Source organism: Lonchura striata, chromosome 24, assembly GCF_050655825.1.
Source record: "Lonchura striata isolate lonStrDom1 chromosome 24, ASM5065582v1, whole genome shotgun sequence".
Taxonomy (NCBI): Eukaryota; Metazoa; Chordata; class Aves; order Passeriformes; family Estrildidae; genus Lonchura; species Lonchura striata.
The window spans coordinates 9,054,078-9,071,159 of record NC_140726.1 but is presented as its reverse complement, the minus strand read 5'-3'; the positions used below and the strand labels follow the sequence as shown (position 1 = coordinate 9,071,159).

The 17,082-nt window shown below is 54.6% G+C and overlaps 1 protein-coding gene across 1 annotated transcript in view; it reads right to left on the bottom strand.

Moving 5' to 3' along the window:
- Positions 1 to 3,483: 3,483 nt before the first annotated feature.
- The window catches only part of DSCAML1 (DS cell adhesion molecule like 1), a 95,674-nt gene continuing 82,075 nt past the window's right edge, over positions 3,484 to 17,082 (bottom strand). Inside the window, exons 17-33 of the mRNA XM_077788037.2 lie at positions 16,240 to 16,480; positions 15,208 to 15,354; positions 14,981 to 15,136; positions 14,322 to 14,461; positions 13,037 to 13,190; positions 12,734 to 12,851; positions 12,482 to 12,645; positions 12,192 to 12,290; positions 10,394 to 10,582; positions 10,023 to 10,310; positions 9,782 to 9,937; positions 9,632 to 9,662; positions 9,173 to 9,291; positions 8,890 to 9,042; positions 8,496 to 8,690; positions 7,499 to 7,810; positions 3,484 to 4,345 (exon numbers count right to left, since the gene is read on the bottom strand). Coding sequence (XP_077644163.1) covers positions 3,897 to 4,345; positions 7,499 to 7,810; positions 8,496 to 8,690; positions 8,890 to 9,042; positions 9,173 to 9,291; positions 9,632 to 9,662; positions 9,782 to 9,937; positions 10,023 to 10,310; positions 10,394 to 10,582; positions 12,192 to 12,290; positions 12,482 to 12,645; positions 12,734 to 12,851; positions 13,037 to 13,190; positions 14,322 to 14,461; positions 14,981 to 15,136; positions 15,208 to 15,354; positions 16,240 to 16,480 — 3,111 coding nt within the window. The 3' untranslated portion in view covers positions 3,484 to 3,896. The remainder of the gene's footprint in view (positions 4,346 to 7,498; positions 7,811 to 8,495; positions 8,691 to 8,889; positions 9,043 to 9,172; positions 9,292 to 9,631; positions 9,663 to 9,781; positions 9,938 to 10,022; positions 10,311 to 10,393; positions 10,583 to 12,191; positions 12,291 to 12,481; positions 12,646 to 12,733; positions 12,852 to 13,036; positions 13,191 to 14,321; positions 14,462 to 14,980; positions 15,137 to 15,207; positions 15,355 to 16,239; positions 16,481 to 17,082) is intronic.

Sequence of the window (17,082 nt, the reverse complement as noted above, 5' to 3'; positions counted from 1 at the left end):
TCCTGCTCAGTCCTTTCCCAGACAGCATCACTTCATGGGCCAGGCCACAGCTGCTGAGGGGCTGCTGGGGACAGAGCACAGCACATTTGGGAGCCTCGGCCAGCCCCTGAGTGATGCTGTGAGCCCCAGCAGCTGTGTGGGTGGGAAGGGGGTCCTGTGCAGGCTGGTCACTGCCCAGCTGGGGCTTGTTTCACCCCAAGAACCCTCCCCTGTGCCTCCACCTCCTCCACTCTGCCTCTGGAGCCGGGTGGAAAAGTTGCCTTGGTGCTCTGCTCCGTGTGGCCAGCAGAGTGACCAGCAGAGTGGCCAGCACGGTGTCTGGGCCAGCTGGAGGGGGACACTGCCAAGGGAACCTGCTGCAGGCTGCGAGGGGGCAGGAGGTGAGCTGGGAGCTGGAGCTTTCCTTGGGGAGAGCTGGCTGGGGTGTCCTGGTTCCAGAGCAGGCACTGGGTGGGACCCTGTCCTCAGGGTGACCCTGCTTTCCTTCCTGAGCCATGGCAATGCTGCTGCTGGGCTCAGAGCCCACCCAGCCCCTGGCCTGCCCCTCTGGAGCATTCCTGAGCTTGATGGCTTCTTCTCTGCTGTTGGCATGGCCTGAGTGGGCTGTTCTCCTTCCCATCCTGCTGTGGTGAAGGGCAGGGGCTCCCTGAGAGCAGGGGGTGGTGGGGGCTCCCGGGGCACTGCTGGAAACTCGTGCTGTGCTAAACCGTGCAGGGCCAGGGCTGTGCCTGCTGGGGAAGAGAAGGGAAGGGGGGAATCCTTGCTGAGATGTAGAAGGAAATCTGTACTAGCCAATTCCAATAAAGTTGTATTAATCTCTGTTAATCCGTTCCTCTTTTTATCTTGCTAATCTGCTTACTCTCACAGCTGAACACGCTTGCCTTTTCTTGCCTCTTCTATTTTTAATTATATTTTTCCCTTCTATTTCTATTCTAAGCCTGGCTTGGTATTTTGGAGGTGCTTGCCTGGCTGTGACCCTGGTTTAAGGGCTTGGCACTTGGTTTTCTTTAAAACCTGTGTTATGTAATGGTTTATAAATGTTATGTGCTCTGATGCTTCCCCATCAGCCTGGCTGGGTAGGGTGCCCCTCTCCACATGGGATTTGCTTTGACAGCGACTGGCTCTGAGCAGTACCTGAATAATGGCCAAAAATGATAAAAAATGGGCACAAGAAATTGTCTTAGCAGCTTGTTTCTCAAGCACCAGAGGTGAACAGCTGCCTGGCTCTGGCCAAGGCGCTTCCTGCTCTGCAGGATTCCAGGAGTTACCTTAGTTAGGAAGAAGCAGATGGCGAAGGAGGATCTGCTGGCCAGAGTGCCAGCAGGCTGGGAAGGGCACTGCAGAGCTGCACGTGGAAGCTGCAGTAACATCACTGTATTTGCATGTCATTTTAATTTGGGTACTCCAATTAAAAAAAAAAAAAAAAAAAAAGAAATCAAGGAGAGAGAGAGGTTGAAAAAAATGACCTCTGCAGTGCTTGATTATAGTTGATGAATTAAACCCTGTCAAGAGTAAAAAAAAAAAAAAAAAGTACAAATCTGTGCGTAGATATTCAACTGCTTTGGGCTAAAATAGGAAATGGATCTGTTTGTAAGGAAAGAGCTGGAACCAGTTGGTAGCAAGCGTGGATGGGGAAATAATAAAAAAAACACCAAAACTTGAGCTTATACATTACAGGAAAAAAGGAAATGAAAGTGCATGTTACACCTCAGACAACACCAGAAGCTCCTGAGGAAGGGGGAGTTCTGCTCTGGGTAACTGGAACAGGAGTTAATAATGGCCTGAGCTGTTTTTTTGCCTTTGGAACAGCTAAGGAGGACTGGCAGCCCTGGGGTTTCAAGTTCTCTTGCTTTCACAACCTTGTATGAAAGGGGAGAAGTAGCATCAGCATTTCTTTGGTCTGATATTGGTGTGGCTGATGGGGAAAACCACGGGGAAAATAAGAACAAATGACGGGGTGAGGCGGTGCTAGGTCTCACCGTGGTTCTCTGTGCTGCTCCTGTCCTGGGACACCTGAGCAGTGCTGTGCTGCCCTGAGCCACCTTCGCCAGGACTCGGGGAGGCAGAGGCAGCCTGGGCCAGGGCTCCGTGCTGGATGTCCCGGGCTCCGTGCTGGATGCCCCGGGCTCCGTGCTGGATGTCCCGGGCTCTGTGCTGGATGCCCCGGGCTCTGTGCTGGATGTCCCGGGCTCCGTGCTGGATGCCCCAGGCTCCGTGCTGGATGCCCCGGGCTCTGTGCTGGATGCCCCGGGCTCCATGCTGGATGTCCTGGGCTCTGTGCTGGATGTCCCGGGCTCTGTGCTGGATGTCCCGGGCTCCGTGCTGGATGCCCCAGGCTCCGTGCTGGATGTCCCGGGCTCCGTGCTGGATGTCCCGGGCTCTGTGCTGGATGCCCCGGGCTCTGTGCTGGATGCCCCGGGCTCCGTGCTGGATGCCCCGGGCTCTGTGCTGGATGTCCCGGGCTCCATGCTGGATGTCCCGGGCTCTGTGCTGGATGCCCCGGGCTCTGTGCTGGATGTCCCGGGCTCTGTGCTGGATGTCCAGGGCTCTGTGCTGGATGTCCCGGGCTCCGTGCTGGATGTCCCGGGCTCCGTGCTGGATGTCCAGGGCTCCGTGCTGGATGTCCCGGGCTCCGTGCTGGATGTCCTGGGCTCTGTGCTGGATGTCCCGGGCTCTGTGCTGGATGTCCCGGGCTCCGTGCTGGATGTCCCGGGCTCCATGCTGGATGTCCTGGGCTCTGTGCTGGATGCCCCGGGCTCTGTGCTGGATGTCCAGGGCTCTGTGCTGGATGCCCCGGGCTCTGTGCTGGATGTCCTGGGCTCTGTGCTGGATGCCCCGGGCTCTGTGCTGGATGTCCCGGGCTCCATGCTGGATGTCCCGGGCTCCGTGCTGGATGCCCCGGGCTCTGTGCTGGATGCCCCGGGCTCCAGGCCGTGCTGGACCCTCCACCACGTGTTCCAGCATGACCAAGGACAGCCGTGCTCCTCCTCCTGCTCCCAGCTGGGGCTGGGACTCATCCCAGGGAACAAGACCCTGCTTGGAGGAGCTGCTGTGCCTTGCTGGATGCCGGACCCAATACTGGAGCCCCCCTGCACTTACCATGAGCTGCCGGAGCTGTGCTGCGGCTCACGAGGGTCTGGGCAGCCGTTCACCCCTCCGGATCAGCTGGAGCAGGATTCCTGTCTGGCACCATGGTTTGTCCTGGGCTGGAGCTGGACTTGTACTGCTCTCTCAGTGCTGTGGCACACTCTGCTCATGGCTGTTCTGTCCTGCTCCATGGAACCATTCCCAGCACCCTGCTCCAGTTTCTGGCCCTCCTCCTGCCCCACAGCTCTGCAGGTGGATATGTGCCTTATTATTCTTGAATATTCAACCCCTGGCCTTTGTATTTCTGTACTTTGGCTGTCCCTCTCCATCCTCCTGCCCTGTCCTGCCCCAGCCCTGCTCTGCCTAATTCCCTGCTCACTTCACAAACGCCCCGCGTATAAACATAACCTTTATTGCACACAGCGCTGGGTTTTTTTTCATAGAAAAAGGTATTAACACATAAGCATTTGCAAATTGAAGCAACTCCTGCTGTTTTCAGAACAGTAAAATAGCATGCAATGTCTCGGAGACGTTCCTTTTTTAAAACCACCGACAAGATCAGGGAGAGAAAAAAAAAAAAGTCGCTGAGTCTTTCCTTGTGCCCCTTTCAAAATGATGTGAAATATATATATATGTTTACATATATATTATATTTTTAAATCTGTAACATCAAATTCTTTGTGCCCTGGTTTCTTTTTCTGTTCGGAGAAGAAGAAAATAGCTTCATTTATACAAAAGAGTCCGTTATGTACAAGTTTGTTAATTAAATATAAACGGCGCGGGGAAACGAGCAGCATCCGGCAGCGGCCCTACACCAGCGTGTAGGACTTGGAGTAGGCTCCGGCACCCTGTTTTTGAGACCTGCCTACCCCCGACGTGCTCATCTCCAGCAGCGAGTCCCTGGAGCCCCCCACTTTGGAGTGCGTGGGCACCCGCGCCTCGGCGGCGGCCACGGGGGGCTCGGCGGCCACGGGGGGAGCCGGGGCGGCGCTGGCGGCGGGCGCGGGCGCGGGGCCGGCCGGGCCGGGCATGGGGAGAGTCCTCTGAGGTAAGGTGGTTGCGGCGGAGGCCGGGGGAGGCAGCCCCAGGGGCTTGGCGCCGGGCTCCAGCGTCATGTGCCGGGCCTGCGCGTGGTACGCCCGGGCCAGGTTGCGGATGGAGGCTTCCCGCGGCGGCACCACCGGGCACGGCTCGTGCGCGTCGGGCTTGCGGAAGAAGGCCTCCGACTTGACGTACAGCGGGAGGTTGCAGTAGTCACCTGCCGAGGGAAGAGCAGGCAGGTAAGGCTCTGCAGGGACCCTCTTGCCCCCCCACCCTCTGGACGTGTTGGCTTTGGGCTATGGAGAACATGCTGGGCTACGGAGAATGAGTTGGGCTATGGAGAACCCGTGCTGTGTAGAACATGTACTACAGAGAACGTGTTCTATCGAGAACGTGTTGTGCTACAGAGAACACAGGCTACAGAGAACATGTTGGGCTATGGAAAACATGTTGGGCTACGGAGAACATGTTGGGCCACAGAGAACATGTTGGGCAATGGAGAACACGTTGGGCTATGGAGAACGAGTTGGGCTACAGAGAATGAGTTGGGCTATGGAGAACCTGTGCTACAGAGAACATGTTCTATCGAGAACGTGTTGTACTACAAAGAACATGGGCTACAGAGAACACGTTGGGCTATGGAGAACGAGTTGGGCTACAGAGAATGAGTTGGCCTATGGAGAACCTGTGCTACAGAGAACATGTTCTGTTGAGACCATTTTGTGTTACAGGGAACACTTTGGGCTGCAGAGAACCTGTGCTGTGGACAACCTGTGCTACAGAGAATGCGTTGGGCTACAGAGAACGTGTTCTACCGAGAACGTGTTGTGCTACATGGAACAGGCCCTGGTGTAGAGGGAGAACGTGCTGTGCCATAGAGAACGAGCTGTGCTGTAAAGAACGTGTCATCCCAAAATTGTCCAATTGTCCCAGTCCATGCAATGCAACACCTGAGATGTGTCAAGCATTAGTGTTCAGTGCTGTACACAATGTCCTGTAATGTGTCATGATACAATAGAGTTAATTATAATGTTAAATGTAGAGTGATGGATGTTATAATGTGATGTAATACTGGATGTACAGTGAAATACACTATTATAATGGTAATAGCATGATGCTGAAGTTCTGACACGGGACAGGCACGGATCCTGCTCTGTAAAGGACAGGGGGAAATGCTCCTTGTGCTCGGTGTCCCTCCTGTGCCAGCAGCCAGCAGTGGGAGTTGGTGTGTCCTACTCCCAGCTTTACCCTGCCAAGGTGAGTGCTGTGCTGTCTCAAACCACTCATCCTGCCGTGCTGTCTTATGGCATCATCTATAGTTAGTGCCCTAATTTAAGGGTTTTATGTCTGTGTATGGATAAGAGCCCGTGTTGTTATATTGGCTGTTATCGGTGTTGTAGGGTTTATTTCTGCTCTGTCACACTGCTCCCTACAGCACCTCCAGCTGTAGGGCCTTAATTTAAGGATTTATATGTCCACAGATGTAAAACCCTGTTATTAGTTTGCCTTTTATATTTGCAGTATATAACACCTCTAGCCAAAGAGCGTTGCTCCTTTAATTGTATATATTGTGCAGTGTGTTCTGTAAGGGCACGTTCCTCTCTTCACAAGATGTGGAGAGAATGTAATTAATACAGGATCTGTGCTGTTAATACAGGATACAGCACATATACATATGGGATTATATGTATTTTAGGAGTTATGGTTATGTGTATATATATAATGTTTTACATTAAAAATATAAGTATTACTTATACAAAAATAAATATTATATATAAGAAAAGCTATATAATATAAATAAATATAAATAAATATTATATATAATAAATATTATTTATATAAAATGTACATAAATCTCTATATAAATACATATAAATATCTATATAAAATATAAATAATTCTATATAGATATATACATAAATCTCTATATAAATATATAAAAATTTACATATAAGTGTACATAAACCTATATATAAATGCATAATTTTTTATATGGGAATATATAAATTGCTATATAAAATATAGAAACTTATATAGCCATATATAAAACTTTATATTAAGAATATAAAAATATATGTATTAATATATTTTATATAAATGTATTTATTTGCATATAAACATATAAAAAGATATAGTTAAATATGTAAAAAATTATATAATATAGATTTTTATATATATATAAAGCCCTGTGTTATTATATTGTTTCTTACAGGTGTTATATTGGTGTTATTATAGCACTATGGCCTTAAATCTTGTATGCTTTATAATAGGTTCTGTAAATTCCTTTCTTTTTTAAGGTTACAACAGTGTTATACCTAATACACTCTGTGCTACTTAAACTATGCCATAAAAATATGTGGTCTAATTTGAGGAGAAAGATGATCCCATTATATTGTGTGCTATATAATCAGTAAATAAATGAACTATCAATTCCCACCTATGGTTTTTTCAATCTGTCTTCCAGGTATTGTTCTATTTTGAGGTAATAAAATTCATGTGGGTGAGAGATTGTCGGGGTTCTAGCACTAGGGATAGGGAAGAACTACTGAGGAATATCAAGGAATACTGATGAACACTAAAGCAGGGAGAAAATACTGATAAACACTAAGGAATACTAAAAATGAGGCAGGGAAATACTGAGAATGCCAAAAAATGGGGAAGGTACTGAGGGTCTGGGGCAGTGCTGAAAAATGGGGGGGAATAACAAGGAATACTGATGGGTATTAAAAAATGGCAATGAATACTAAGGAAAAGGAAGGAAGAATAAAGAATAGCCAGGGATACTGAAAAATGGGATGGAACACCAAAGAAGGGAAAAGAATACTAAAAAAACAACAAAAAAATAATGAAAAAAGTCAATGAATGAGGAAAGAACAGTAAGGATGCCAAGAAATAGGAAGGGATCCTAAAGAATGGGAAAGAACAGTAAAGAGTAGATAGGGATATTGAAAATGGGAAAGAATAATTAGAAAAAAAACATGGGGAAATATCAAGGGATGTGGAAAGAACAGCGAGGAATGCTAACAAATAGGAAGGAATATTGAAAAATGGAAAGGAACAATAAAATATGGGGGGAAAAAATACTAAGATATGGGAAGGAACACTAAAGAATGGGGAGAAATACCAAGAAACTGGGCAAAAAACCCCCAAAGATTGTGTGGAATACTAAGGAATGGATGGAATGCCAAAGAAAGAATGAAATACCAAGAAATGGGGAATGACATTAATCAACAGAGAAAGAACATTACAGCACGGGGAGAAATACCAAGAATGTTGAGGAATACAGGATTGGGAAGGCCTCCTAAGGATTTTGGGGAGCTCTGGGGCGCTGAGGCCGGGCAGGACCCCCACGGGGCCCATGGGGACCTACTCTTGCTGGCGCGGTGTGGGATGGGCACGGCCACGGCCTTGCCCCGCTCGCTGTCCTGGGGCTTGGGCGGCGAGGCGGTGAAGCGGCAGATGCCGGGCTCGGACGGGGTGCTCATGGAGGTCATGCTGTCGGCGTTGTCCGTGGTGCCCGTGGTCATCTGGTCCGAGGAGCTGTCGGAGATGAAGCACTCGGTGATCTCGAACTTGGCGTGCTGCAGCTGCTCCTCCAGCTTGGCGTGCTCGTAGGCGCGCGCCAGCTCCTCGTAGGTGGACGAGGCGCTCTCCGTGGACACCATGCTGTTCCGCCCCTTGTCTGCGGGGAGAGGACGTGTCACCGACCTGCGAGCTCTCCCTGCCCTGGGAACGCCTTTTCCAATGTCATGGGAGGCTGTCCCTGCTGGGATGCACCCGGCCACCTTCAGGGCCAGGTTGGATAGGACATAGAGAACCCGGACTAATGGAAGGGTGTGGATATTCTCAGCTCAGAGAGAAAAAGTGAAAGATTTCTGCCAGGCTAAGCCTGGGAAAAAGTCCAATAAGAGTGTAAACAATGTATTATCCTACTTTCCATTCATATGGTTTGTAGATATGTTCTACAACACTGACCTAAGTCCAGTGTACCAATCAGGTGAAATGTTTTTACTCTAAGACCAATGGAATTAATGGTCACGATGTTCTCTATAAAAGAGAGAAGTGCTTTTGAATAAACGCTCATTTTGCCTTCTGAAATTGTGAGAGTAATTTTGCCTGTCCCTGGTTCAACAGCATCAGGAGGGTGGAACAAGATGAGCAATAAGGTCCCTTCCAGCCCAAACCACTTTGTTTTTTGATGATTCTATCTGTCCCCAGAGCTGGGCATTGGCCTGGCTGCTCAGAGCCACCAAGTCGTGGTTCCACAATCCCACTGAACCCTGAACTCACAGTCTGGGGTCTCTGCGAGCCCCAGAGCAGCAGATCGCTGCCAGCAGCAGTGGCAGGGAGGTGGTGGCCCTGCGTACCTGTGTCCTGCGAGAGGCTGGCGCTGTAGCTGTCACTCTCGGTGACCGTGATGCCGTGCTGGGAGCCCACGGTCCTCCAGTCCGAGGTGAGGGTCCGCGCCGGGGTGGACGCCTGGCACTTGGTGAGTGTCCACTGGCTGGAGTACCGGTTGCGGGTGCTGTGCGCAGACTTCACGCTCTTCCTCGACACGGGGTCTGCGGCACAAAGGTGCCAGAGTCACGGTGGGTCCCTCCCACTCAAGGCCAGGGTGCTCTCCTCTCTCCTGGAGCACAGCCTACCCCTTCTTCCTTCCCAGCAGCTGCTTTTGGGCACAGGCAGTGCTGGAGGAGAGTTCCCCACCCCTGCCCCATGTGCACAGCCCCCAGCGCAGCCAGCCCGGCCCCACACACTCACTGGTGCCGGGGCGGATGTCGGACATGTCGATGAGGGGCCCCGTGTTCTGGATCAGGGCTGGGTGGTGCAGGGAGACGCCCGTGCAGAAGCTCTGGGGGTTCACTGCCTGGCTGAACTCCGTGTCGGTCACCGGGATGGTGGCTTTGTCATCCCCTGTGGGAGGGAGCTGCAGCTCAGACCCCTCTGGCCAGGCGCTGTAGGCACCTGCTGGCCCACACTCAGCCCATCCGTGGGACTCCAGCGCTCTGGGGCAGCAGGGGATGGGAGCTTTGCCTGTGCTTACCCAGCTGCTTGATGCCCTCCTTGTCCTCGATGAGCAGCTGCACCCGCGGGATGTCGATGTGCAGGCGGGGGCCCTGTGGGGGCCCCTTCACCGGCGTGTCAAAGCTGCGGTTATTCTTGCTGTGAGGTGAGAGGGGACGCAGACCCGCCCATTACCGGACAGAGCCCCGGCGGCTCCAGCCTGGCACGGGCTGGGGATTGCCACCAGCCAGCCCACCCGGGGCTCAGCTCTGCCCAGGCGAGCTCCAGTGCGGGTGCTGGGACCCTCGGGCAGGCAGGAGCAGCCAGCAGCACCGGGCTGCTGTGCCACAGAGTCACTGCCACAATCTTCACAGGTGTGAGTGTGAGCAGGTCTGGAACCGAGTGAGGGCTGTACCTTAAAAGCAGCCAGACCACCCCCAGCACCACCTATTCCCTGCCTCTCCACCCAGTCCCAGCCACAGGCAGATGCAAGACTCACCTGATCAGCATTTCTGCCAAACTCTTCGCATCTGTGCAGGAGACACAAAAACCAAGAAGTTTTTTGTAAGGGAGCAGTTTATGGCACCGTGAGGCAGCCCAGGAACACAATCTGGGGTCCCCAGTGCTGTGCCTCTGAATCCCATCTCACCTCGAAGCCTCTTCAGCCGCTTCTCCTTCCTCTTCTTGCGGATGATGAAGAGCAGGGCCACTCCCAGCGTGGCCAGGATCACGGGGCAGGCGATGGTGAAGAGCTTCTTCACGTCATCACCCTCCCCTTGGGCAGACTTGATCGGGGGGATGGTGCCTAGGGCAGAGCAGGGGCGGGTGGGCACTCAGCATGCCGGGACCCCCGCTCTGGTGGCGCTTCCCCCAGCCTGTGCCCCACTCACTGCCGTCGTAGTCCAGCGTGGCGAACTGCGCGGTCTCGTTGCCGCAGCCGGCGCTGTTGCAGGCCTTCATGCGCAGCTCGTACCAGGTGGCCTCGCGCAGCTCGGTCAGGAACACCTCGCTGGAGCTGTTGGTGCGGAGGCTCTGCCACACCCAGTTGCCCTTGGGCCGGTACTCCAGCACGATGGCTGTGATGGGGCAGCCCCCGCTGCTCCAGCCCTGCAGGTTCAGCCTGGCGTGCGTGGAGTTGATGTGGGTGAAGAGGTGCTGGTCCTTGCTGAAGGAGGGCTCTGCGGGAGAGGGGCTGTCAGGAGGGTGGGGAGGGGATCCCCGTGGCCTCTGGCGGGGCAGGGACGCCGCAGGCCAGGCTCACCTCTGCCGTGGGTCTTGGCCTCGATGATCTCGCTGATGCGGCCGGCGCCGACGCTGTTCTTGGCCGCCAGCTTCACCTTGTACCAGGTGCCGCACTTGAGGCTCTCCAGCTTGAAGGAGCGCTCCGAGGAGCTGATGAACACGTCCTTCCACTCCTCGCTGTTGTCCACCGAGTACTGGAGCACGAAGCCTGCGGGAGCAAGGAGGGGGTCACCTCTGGGCAACAGGTGAGGGGAAGGGGTTATGGTGGCACAAAGCCTGCGCCCACATCCAGCACAGCCTTGCAGCGCCAGAGCACCCATCACACACCAATTCCTGCACTACTCTGCGCTCACGAGCGGTGGTGGAAGCTGCCTGCTGTGCCCACCACACAGAGCCAGGCAGGAGCCATGGGCAAGAGAAGTGTGGGCACACCCAGAACCTCCTGAGAGCTCTGGAGGGCCCCTGGCCACACCTGGCCTGCCCCCAGCATGCCCAGGATGGCCCCACTGCTCATTTCCACACGGGAGTGCACGCTGTGACTGAGTGGTGCGAGGCTATAAAGGGAAAGCTGGAATTAAGCAGCTCCCTCGGGAGGCTGCAGGGAAGTTGCTCCTGTCATTGCAGACCGCCTCCTCTCCCATGATGAAGAGTATTAGGAAGCACACTGTGTCCTAGATGAGCAAACCTGTTACGCTGCCATCAACAGAGCACCTGGAGACGGCTGGTCTGGGCTTCCCGGGGAGCACAGGGACACAGGGACAGCCCCAAGGGCATTGGGGCATCTCGGGACAGCACATCCCTTGGCCATGCTGCCCAAACTTTCCTGGTGCATTGGTAGGTTTGGCTATTTCTGCAGGATACTTAGCCAATTCTCAAAAATAGCAGGGAAGAGTAGGCTTCCTGCCTTGCTGTGTGCATAATGAGCTGCACAAGGCAGGCCTGGCAGGATGGCCCCAGTGCCAACGCCACCCAGGTACCGCCGTGGCAGTGCCAGAGGGTTCATGTGAACTCGGGCAGAGCAGTGGGAACACTGCTCACACCTTCCCACCACCAAGGATTCCCTGTGGATGGTGATCCCAGGAACTTCCCAAAGCCATGGGTGTGTGATTCCCAGCCGTGTCCACACCAGCCCTGACACCCCCACACCACCCACCCTGGTGCCTGCCACTGCTTATTTATTTATTTTGTACCTGCGGTGTGTTTTTAATATTTCTAATCCAATTATAACCAAATTTATCAACAGAGTCCGCTGGAGTGAAAGGCTGCTGGCTGGGGAGATTTGCTTGTAATTACTTTCATGCTTTTAATTAATTGTAAGCGAGGTCTCCTTCCTCGCTCCCCGCTCCCCCCTCTGCACGCAGCTGTTTCAACCTATAATTCATGAGATGAATCAGAGCAGAAAGGAGACTTGGGAAAGCTGGGATGCTCCAGGAGCCCTCCCAAAACCCCCAGCCTGTCAGGGATGGATGTGGGACAACTCCTGCTCTGCTGGGTTCAGAGTGGCACCAATGCCAGGAGACACGGAGCAGCACTGGGGCTGGCCCTGGCCACCACCACCTTAGCACCCAGTGATGTGCCCTTCATTGCCTACATCAGTCCCTGCAGCTTGTCCAGGACACCTGACAAACCCCTCATCAGGGCTGGCAGCCCCTGCTAAGACCCAGAGGCATCAACCTTACTCTGATGCATTTTGGAGAGGCGGAAACTGAGGTGCAGATACAAAAAGGTGTGCCAGAAAATATGTTCCATGAGGATGGAACCAGTAATGGTTCTGGGTGAGCTGCTGGCAGCAGCCCCATCACTCACAGCAGCCCTACCTCGGATGGAGCTGCCCCCATTGTCCCCAGGGATCCAGGCCAGCGTGATGGACGATGCTGAGGTCTTGGAGACGGTCAGGCGGGGCTGGTCTGGGGGCACTAGGGAGGAGGGAAAGCCCATGAGCACCTCACACATGCAGCGTGCCCCAAACTGTGCCCCCCAAAAGTGGCAAGGAGACCTGGCCCTGGTGCCTGGGCCAGCAGGAGCCCCTGGTGCAGGACAGACCCCGGGCACTGGTGGGTGGGGATGGAGCGTGCGTGCAGGGCAGGCACGGAGCTGGAACCCTCACCTTGCACCAGCAGGTTGATGATGATGGTGTCGAAGCCCCAGGTGTTGGTGGCAGTGCAGGTGTAGTAGCCGGAGTCCTCGGCTTTCACCGAGCGCAGCACCAGCGTCCCGTTGGCCTGGATCAGGCGGTGCCCGTCCACTGTCACCGGGATGGCAGAGTCCTCGCTGCCACGAGGAGAGGGGGCACGTCAGCCGCCTGTGGCACAGCCAGGCTGGCACCAGCCCCCAGCACGGCTGGCGGCCGCCTCCATACCTGTCCTTGGTCCACTTGATGGCAGGGACCGGCTCCCCGACGGAGTTGCACGGCAGCCTCACGTCTTTCATCCACGGCGTGGTGACGGTGCCTCCGAAGGAGATGATCTTGGCGGGGGCTTGGGGGCAAGGAGGAGGTCAGCCTGGGGGGCAGGCCCCATGCACAGATCCCCGAGGTGTAAGGAGACCTGGGAGCCCAGTGCTGCCCCTCCTCTGCCCTGGGCTCACCCAGCCGTGGTTTCCTGCAGACCACGGGGCAGGGCACAGCAGCGGAGGTGTCCCCCAGGCTGGCAGCCCCCCATACCTTTGCCCGCGGGCTCGATGGTGACCTTCTCGCTGATGTTGCCGCGGCCGGCGGAGGTGACGGCAGCCACCCAGAGCAGGTACTGCTGCCCCCGGTTCAGGTGGGCGATGCGGTAGAAGAGCTGGTCAGGGCTGGTCTCGTACTCGCTGGGAGCCTGCGGAGGGGGACACGGGAGAAGGTGAAGCTTCGGTGAGACCCTCAGCCCATCACCCTGAGCAGCGGCTCGGCTCCGCTCACATCCCTCAGTGCCGGGCAGAGCCGGCTGGTGTCGTGATTCCTCCAGGGAGCCCGAGGAGCAGATGGCTGTGCAGCATCCTTGTTCCCGGGAAAGGACACTGCCCTGGCCCCGCCGAGCTGCAGCAGAGCCAGCCCGGAGACAACCCCAGCTGGGATGGCCCAAACCCTCTGCGGTCACAGCGAGAGGCCAAGGGGACCCCAAAACCCACGCGAGGCCACCGCATCGCCCACAGTGTCCTCTCCAGCCCTGCAGGGGCTCTATGGACGGGGCTGGCTGTGTGCGAGCACCGGGGCCAGTCCCCATCACAGCGGGGACAAAGTCACCCTGCCCCACGGAACCAGGGGAAGGACTGCCTGGCACAGCACCCGGCTGTGCCACCATGCCAGCACCATGGGATGGGCTCCACGAGCCCCATGGCGCTGGATGGGTCTATTAAAACATGACTTGGCAGGTACCGGTGTGCTCACTGTCGGCACACGTGTGCCCTTGCGGGGACACGGATGTGAACGTACCCCAAAGCAGACACACCTATATGAATATTGTATAGTATACATAATTTTTTTTTTTACCCAAATGACAGTTTTGACAAGATGCCAAGAAAACAATATCAGATCCCAGCGGTTTTACCAGTTGCTTTGATGAAAAGATTATGTTGCCCTGGAAACCAGAGGCTCAGATAGTGAAATGAGTTTGAGAAGGAGCTTTTGATAAGCACTAGTCTGTAGACCTCCCATCAACCTCTCCCTCACCAAGGAGGGATGGGGCCAGGCTGGATTTCTATTTCATTTTCGGTCAGCTGCTGGCATGTTTCCCCCTCTGGAGCAAGCACTGGGCAGGGCAGATGCCAGAGAATGGGAACAGAGAGACGATGGGACCATTCCCTGCTGCACAGTGCCCATGGATGCCCTTGGACAATTCCGCAGTGCACCCCAAGAGGTCTTTGCTGCGGCTGCTGCCTGGCACCAGCTCTCCCTCCTGCTGCTGTTTGGCCAGCTCAGCACTCCCTGGCACACTGTGGTGATCCCCAGCCCCGTGCCCATCTCGTACCGGCTGCCCCGAGCCGGGGCTGGAGCAGAAGATGGTGTACTTCCGAATGATGCCGTTGGGCTTGGCCGGCGGCAGCCAGGACACCACCACGCTGCTGGCAGAGGACGGCACAGCCTTGATCCCAGCTGGGGGACCTGGAACTGAGGAGGGACAGCGTGGCTGAGCTGGTGCCAGGAGGCCTCCAAGGTGTCTCTGCCCAGCTGGGAGATGTCACAGCACCCTGCTGTGGGGCTGGCACCTCAACCACACCCTGGGAAGCAGCTGCAATGGTGGTGTCACACACAGGCAGGGACACCTCCCCATGGGTGGCTCCCCGTGTGAGCCAGGGGCAGGAGGGTTAATTGCAGCCCAAGCTCTGATTTAGAAATCATGATTGGCTTTTAATGGCCACCTCCTTAATCTGTCAGCCGTACCCTGCCCAGCTGCACCTCCCTCCCAGCATCTGGCTCTTCCTAAGACACAGGCCCAGGGATGCTTTGCTAGCGAGCTAATGGCATTAAAGTAGGGCAGGCGGGGTGTAAATATTTAAATATCCGCACTTAAGGAAAAGGAAAAAATGGAAAGGGAAATGCCCTGCCCATGGCTGTACACGGGGGGTTTCCCCGTGCCCCAGCAGCCACTCCAGCCCCTCGGCACAAGCGGGTGGCAGAGCCACTTACTGTCCTCCTTGGTCTGGATGTAGAGCACGCTGCTGCGGACGCCGTCGCCTGCCTGGGTGTAGGCCAGCACCTGCACGCTGTAGTTGGTGAATTTCTCCATGCCCCGCAGCTCCACTCGCTCCCGCGTGGTCGTGATGTTCTGCATCTCGCCCCACTCTGCGGGAGACAGGGCCCGTCAGCCCCTGTGCCCCCCAGGTGCCCCTGCCACTGCTCCCCACTGTCCTCACCTCCGTCCATGTAGAGGGACCAGAAGATGACGCGGTACCCCTTGAGCACCCCGTTGAGGGTGCTGCGCGGGGGCTCCGACCAGGAGATCACGGCCACGTCCGAGGTGATGGAGATGGCTCGCACGTTCTCGGGGGGCTGGCTGGGAACTGGGGAGGGCAGGGACGAGGAGGACAATCAGCAGGAGGCTGGAGATGCCAGCTGAAGGAGCCGTGTCCCACACTGCACCCACACAGACCCCGCTGTGCTGCTGGAAGCCCTCAGCCAGTCCTGCCCAGCAATGCTCTGCCTCCAACATGGTTTTCCTTCTCCTGGGCCAGCGAGGTGGGTGTGAACCCTGTGCTGGTGGTGACAGGGAGGATGCTTCCCAGCAAGGGGAGAGTGGGAGAGCTGACTGGATGCGAGGTAATTAGATCCCATTGCCCCGCAAGAGGTAACTCTAATTTTTATGATCATTTAAATGATAATACATCACCGTAACGATCCTCTTTGAAAATGATTATTGTTTCATATTACTTAGGTGCAAAAATATAAGCACCATGTAATTAGGGACGGAGTATAATAAACTAATACAGATAGTCCGTTTGAACAAAATGAAGGTAATATAATTATGGAAAAGACACTATTGTTAAAACAGGGGCCCTTGAATACCCCGGGAGGAGTGCTAATGCAGCCAGGAAACGATCGCGGTTTGACAGGCTAACGAGAGCCTTAATTAAGTATGAAAAACTGCTCAGCAAACACTGCAAAACTTTTTCCTCATTGTTTTTAAGATGACCAAGGCCACCAGTGACCGCGTCCCAGATGGAAACCTGCCTGGCGCTTCAGCACTGCCAAAATCCACTGTGCACCCTTTAGCTGTGCCACAAACCCCGTGCCACGGGCGTCCCGATGGCTCTGGGCTCCCGGATCCTTCCCTGGGAGCTGTCAGGGTGCACACAGCCACCACCCCAGACCTGTGGGACGGGATGGGAACCCAGTGAAGGTCCCCTGGGTGGGACCTGGACCTGGTTTGGTCGCTGGGCCGTCCTTACCATCCTCCAGCGTGGTGGCGTTGATCTCGCTGGACGAGGGCCCCGTGCCCGCGCGGTTGAACGCCTGCACCACCACCCCGTACTGCGCGAACTTCTTGAGGTTGTCCAACGTGTAGACCTCGCTGTCCCCCGTGGCCTTCATCTCCACGATGCTGTACTGCCCGTTGCTGCCCGGGCTGTTCTCCCGGTAGCCAATCTGGTAGCCACGGATCACCCCGTTCTGCAGCTCCTTCTTCGGGGCCTGAGGGACAACGAGGGCAGGACACAGCCGTGTCACAGGGGTGGGAGGCTCTCAGGGCTCCATGCCCCAACCACCTCTCCCCAGCGGCTTTTTTCAAGGCTTTGAAGGAATCTTCTCTCCCCACTTTTCACTGAGTGGCAAAATAATGATAAAAATGGTCCAGCAAGTCCTCAAAGCCACCAGAGAAGAAAGTGCTGCCTGGACAGCACCACTCCCCAGCTGGAGCAGGAGAAATCCCAAGTCTGGCAGCCTGAGAGGCCAGATTGAGATCAATCTTAACAATATTTCTCTGAAGCATTAACAAATCAATAGGCTTGATTGCAAATTTATGTTACAATGCCAGGGCGATCCATCTTGCTGAAATACTCCTAAAATGAAGTGACCTATCTTTCAAGTGAATCTTACTTTTCATTAATCTGTTTTTCAGTGCTTAAGGGGAGGTGGGGGGAGAAGCTGGAACCCTAAATTTATTGACTTAGCAGTTCATTCCCAAGTTCTAACTTTATAATCAATTTTATTTTTCATTAGGCAGCTTTGGAAAAATAAATCCGATTCTAAGTTTTATTGATCTCTGCTCAAACACTTTGCAACCCAGCACCTGA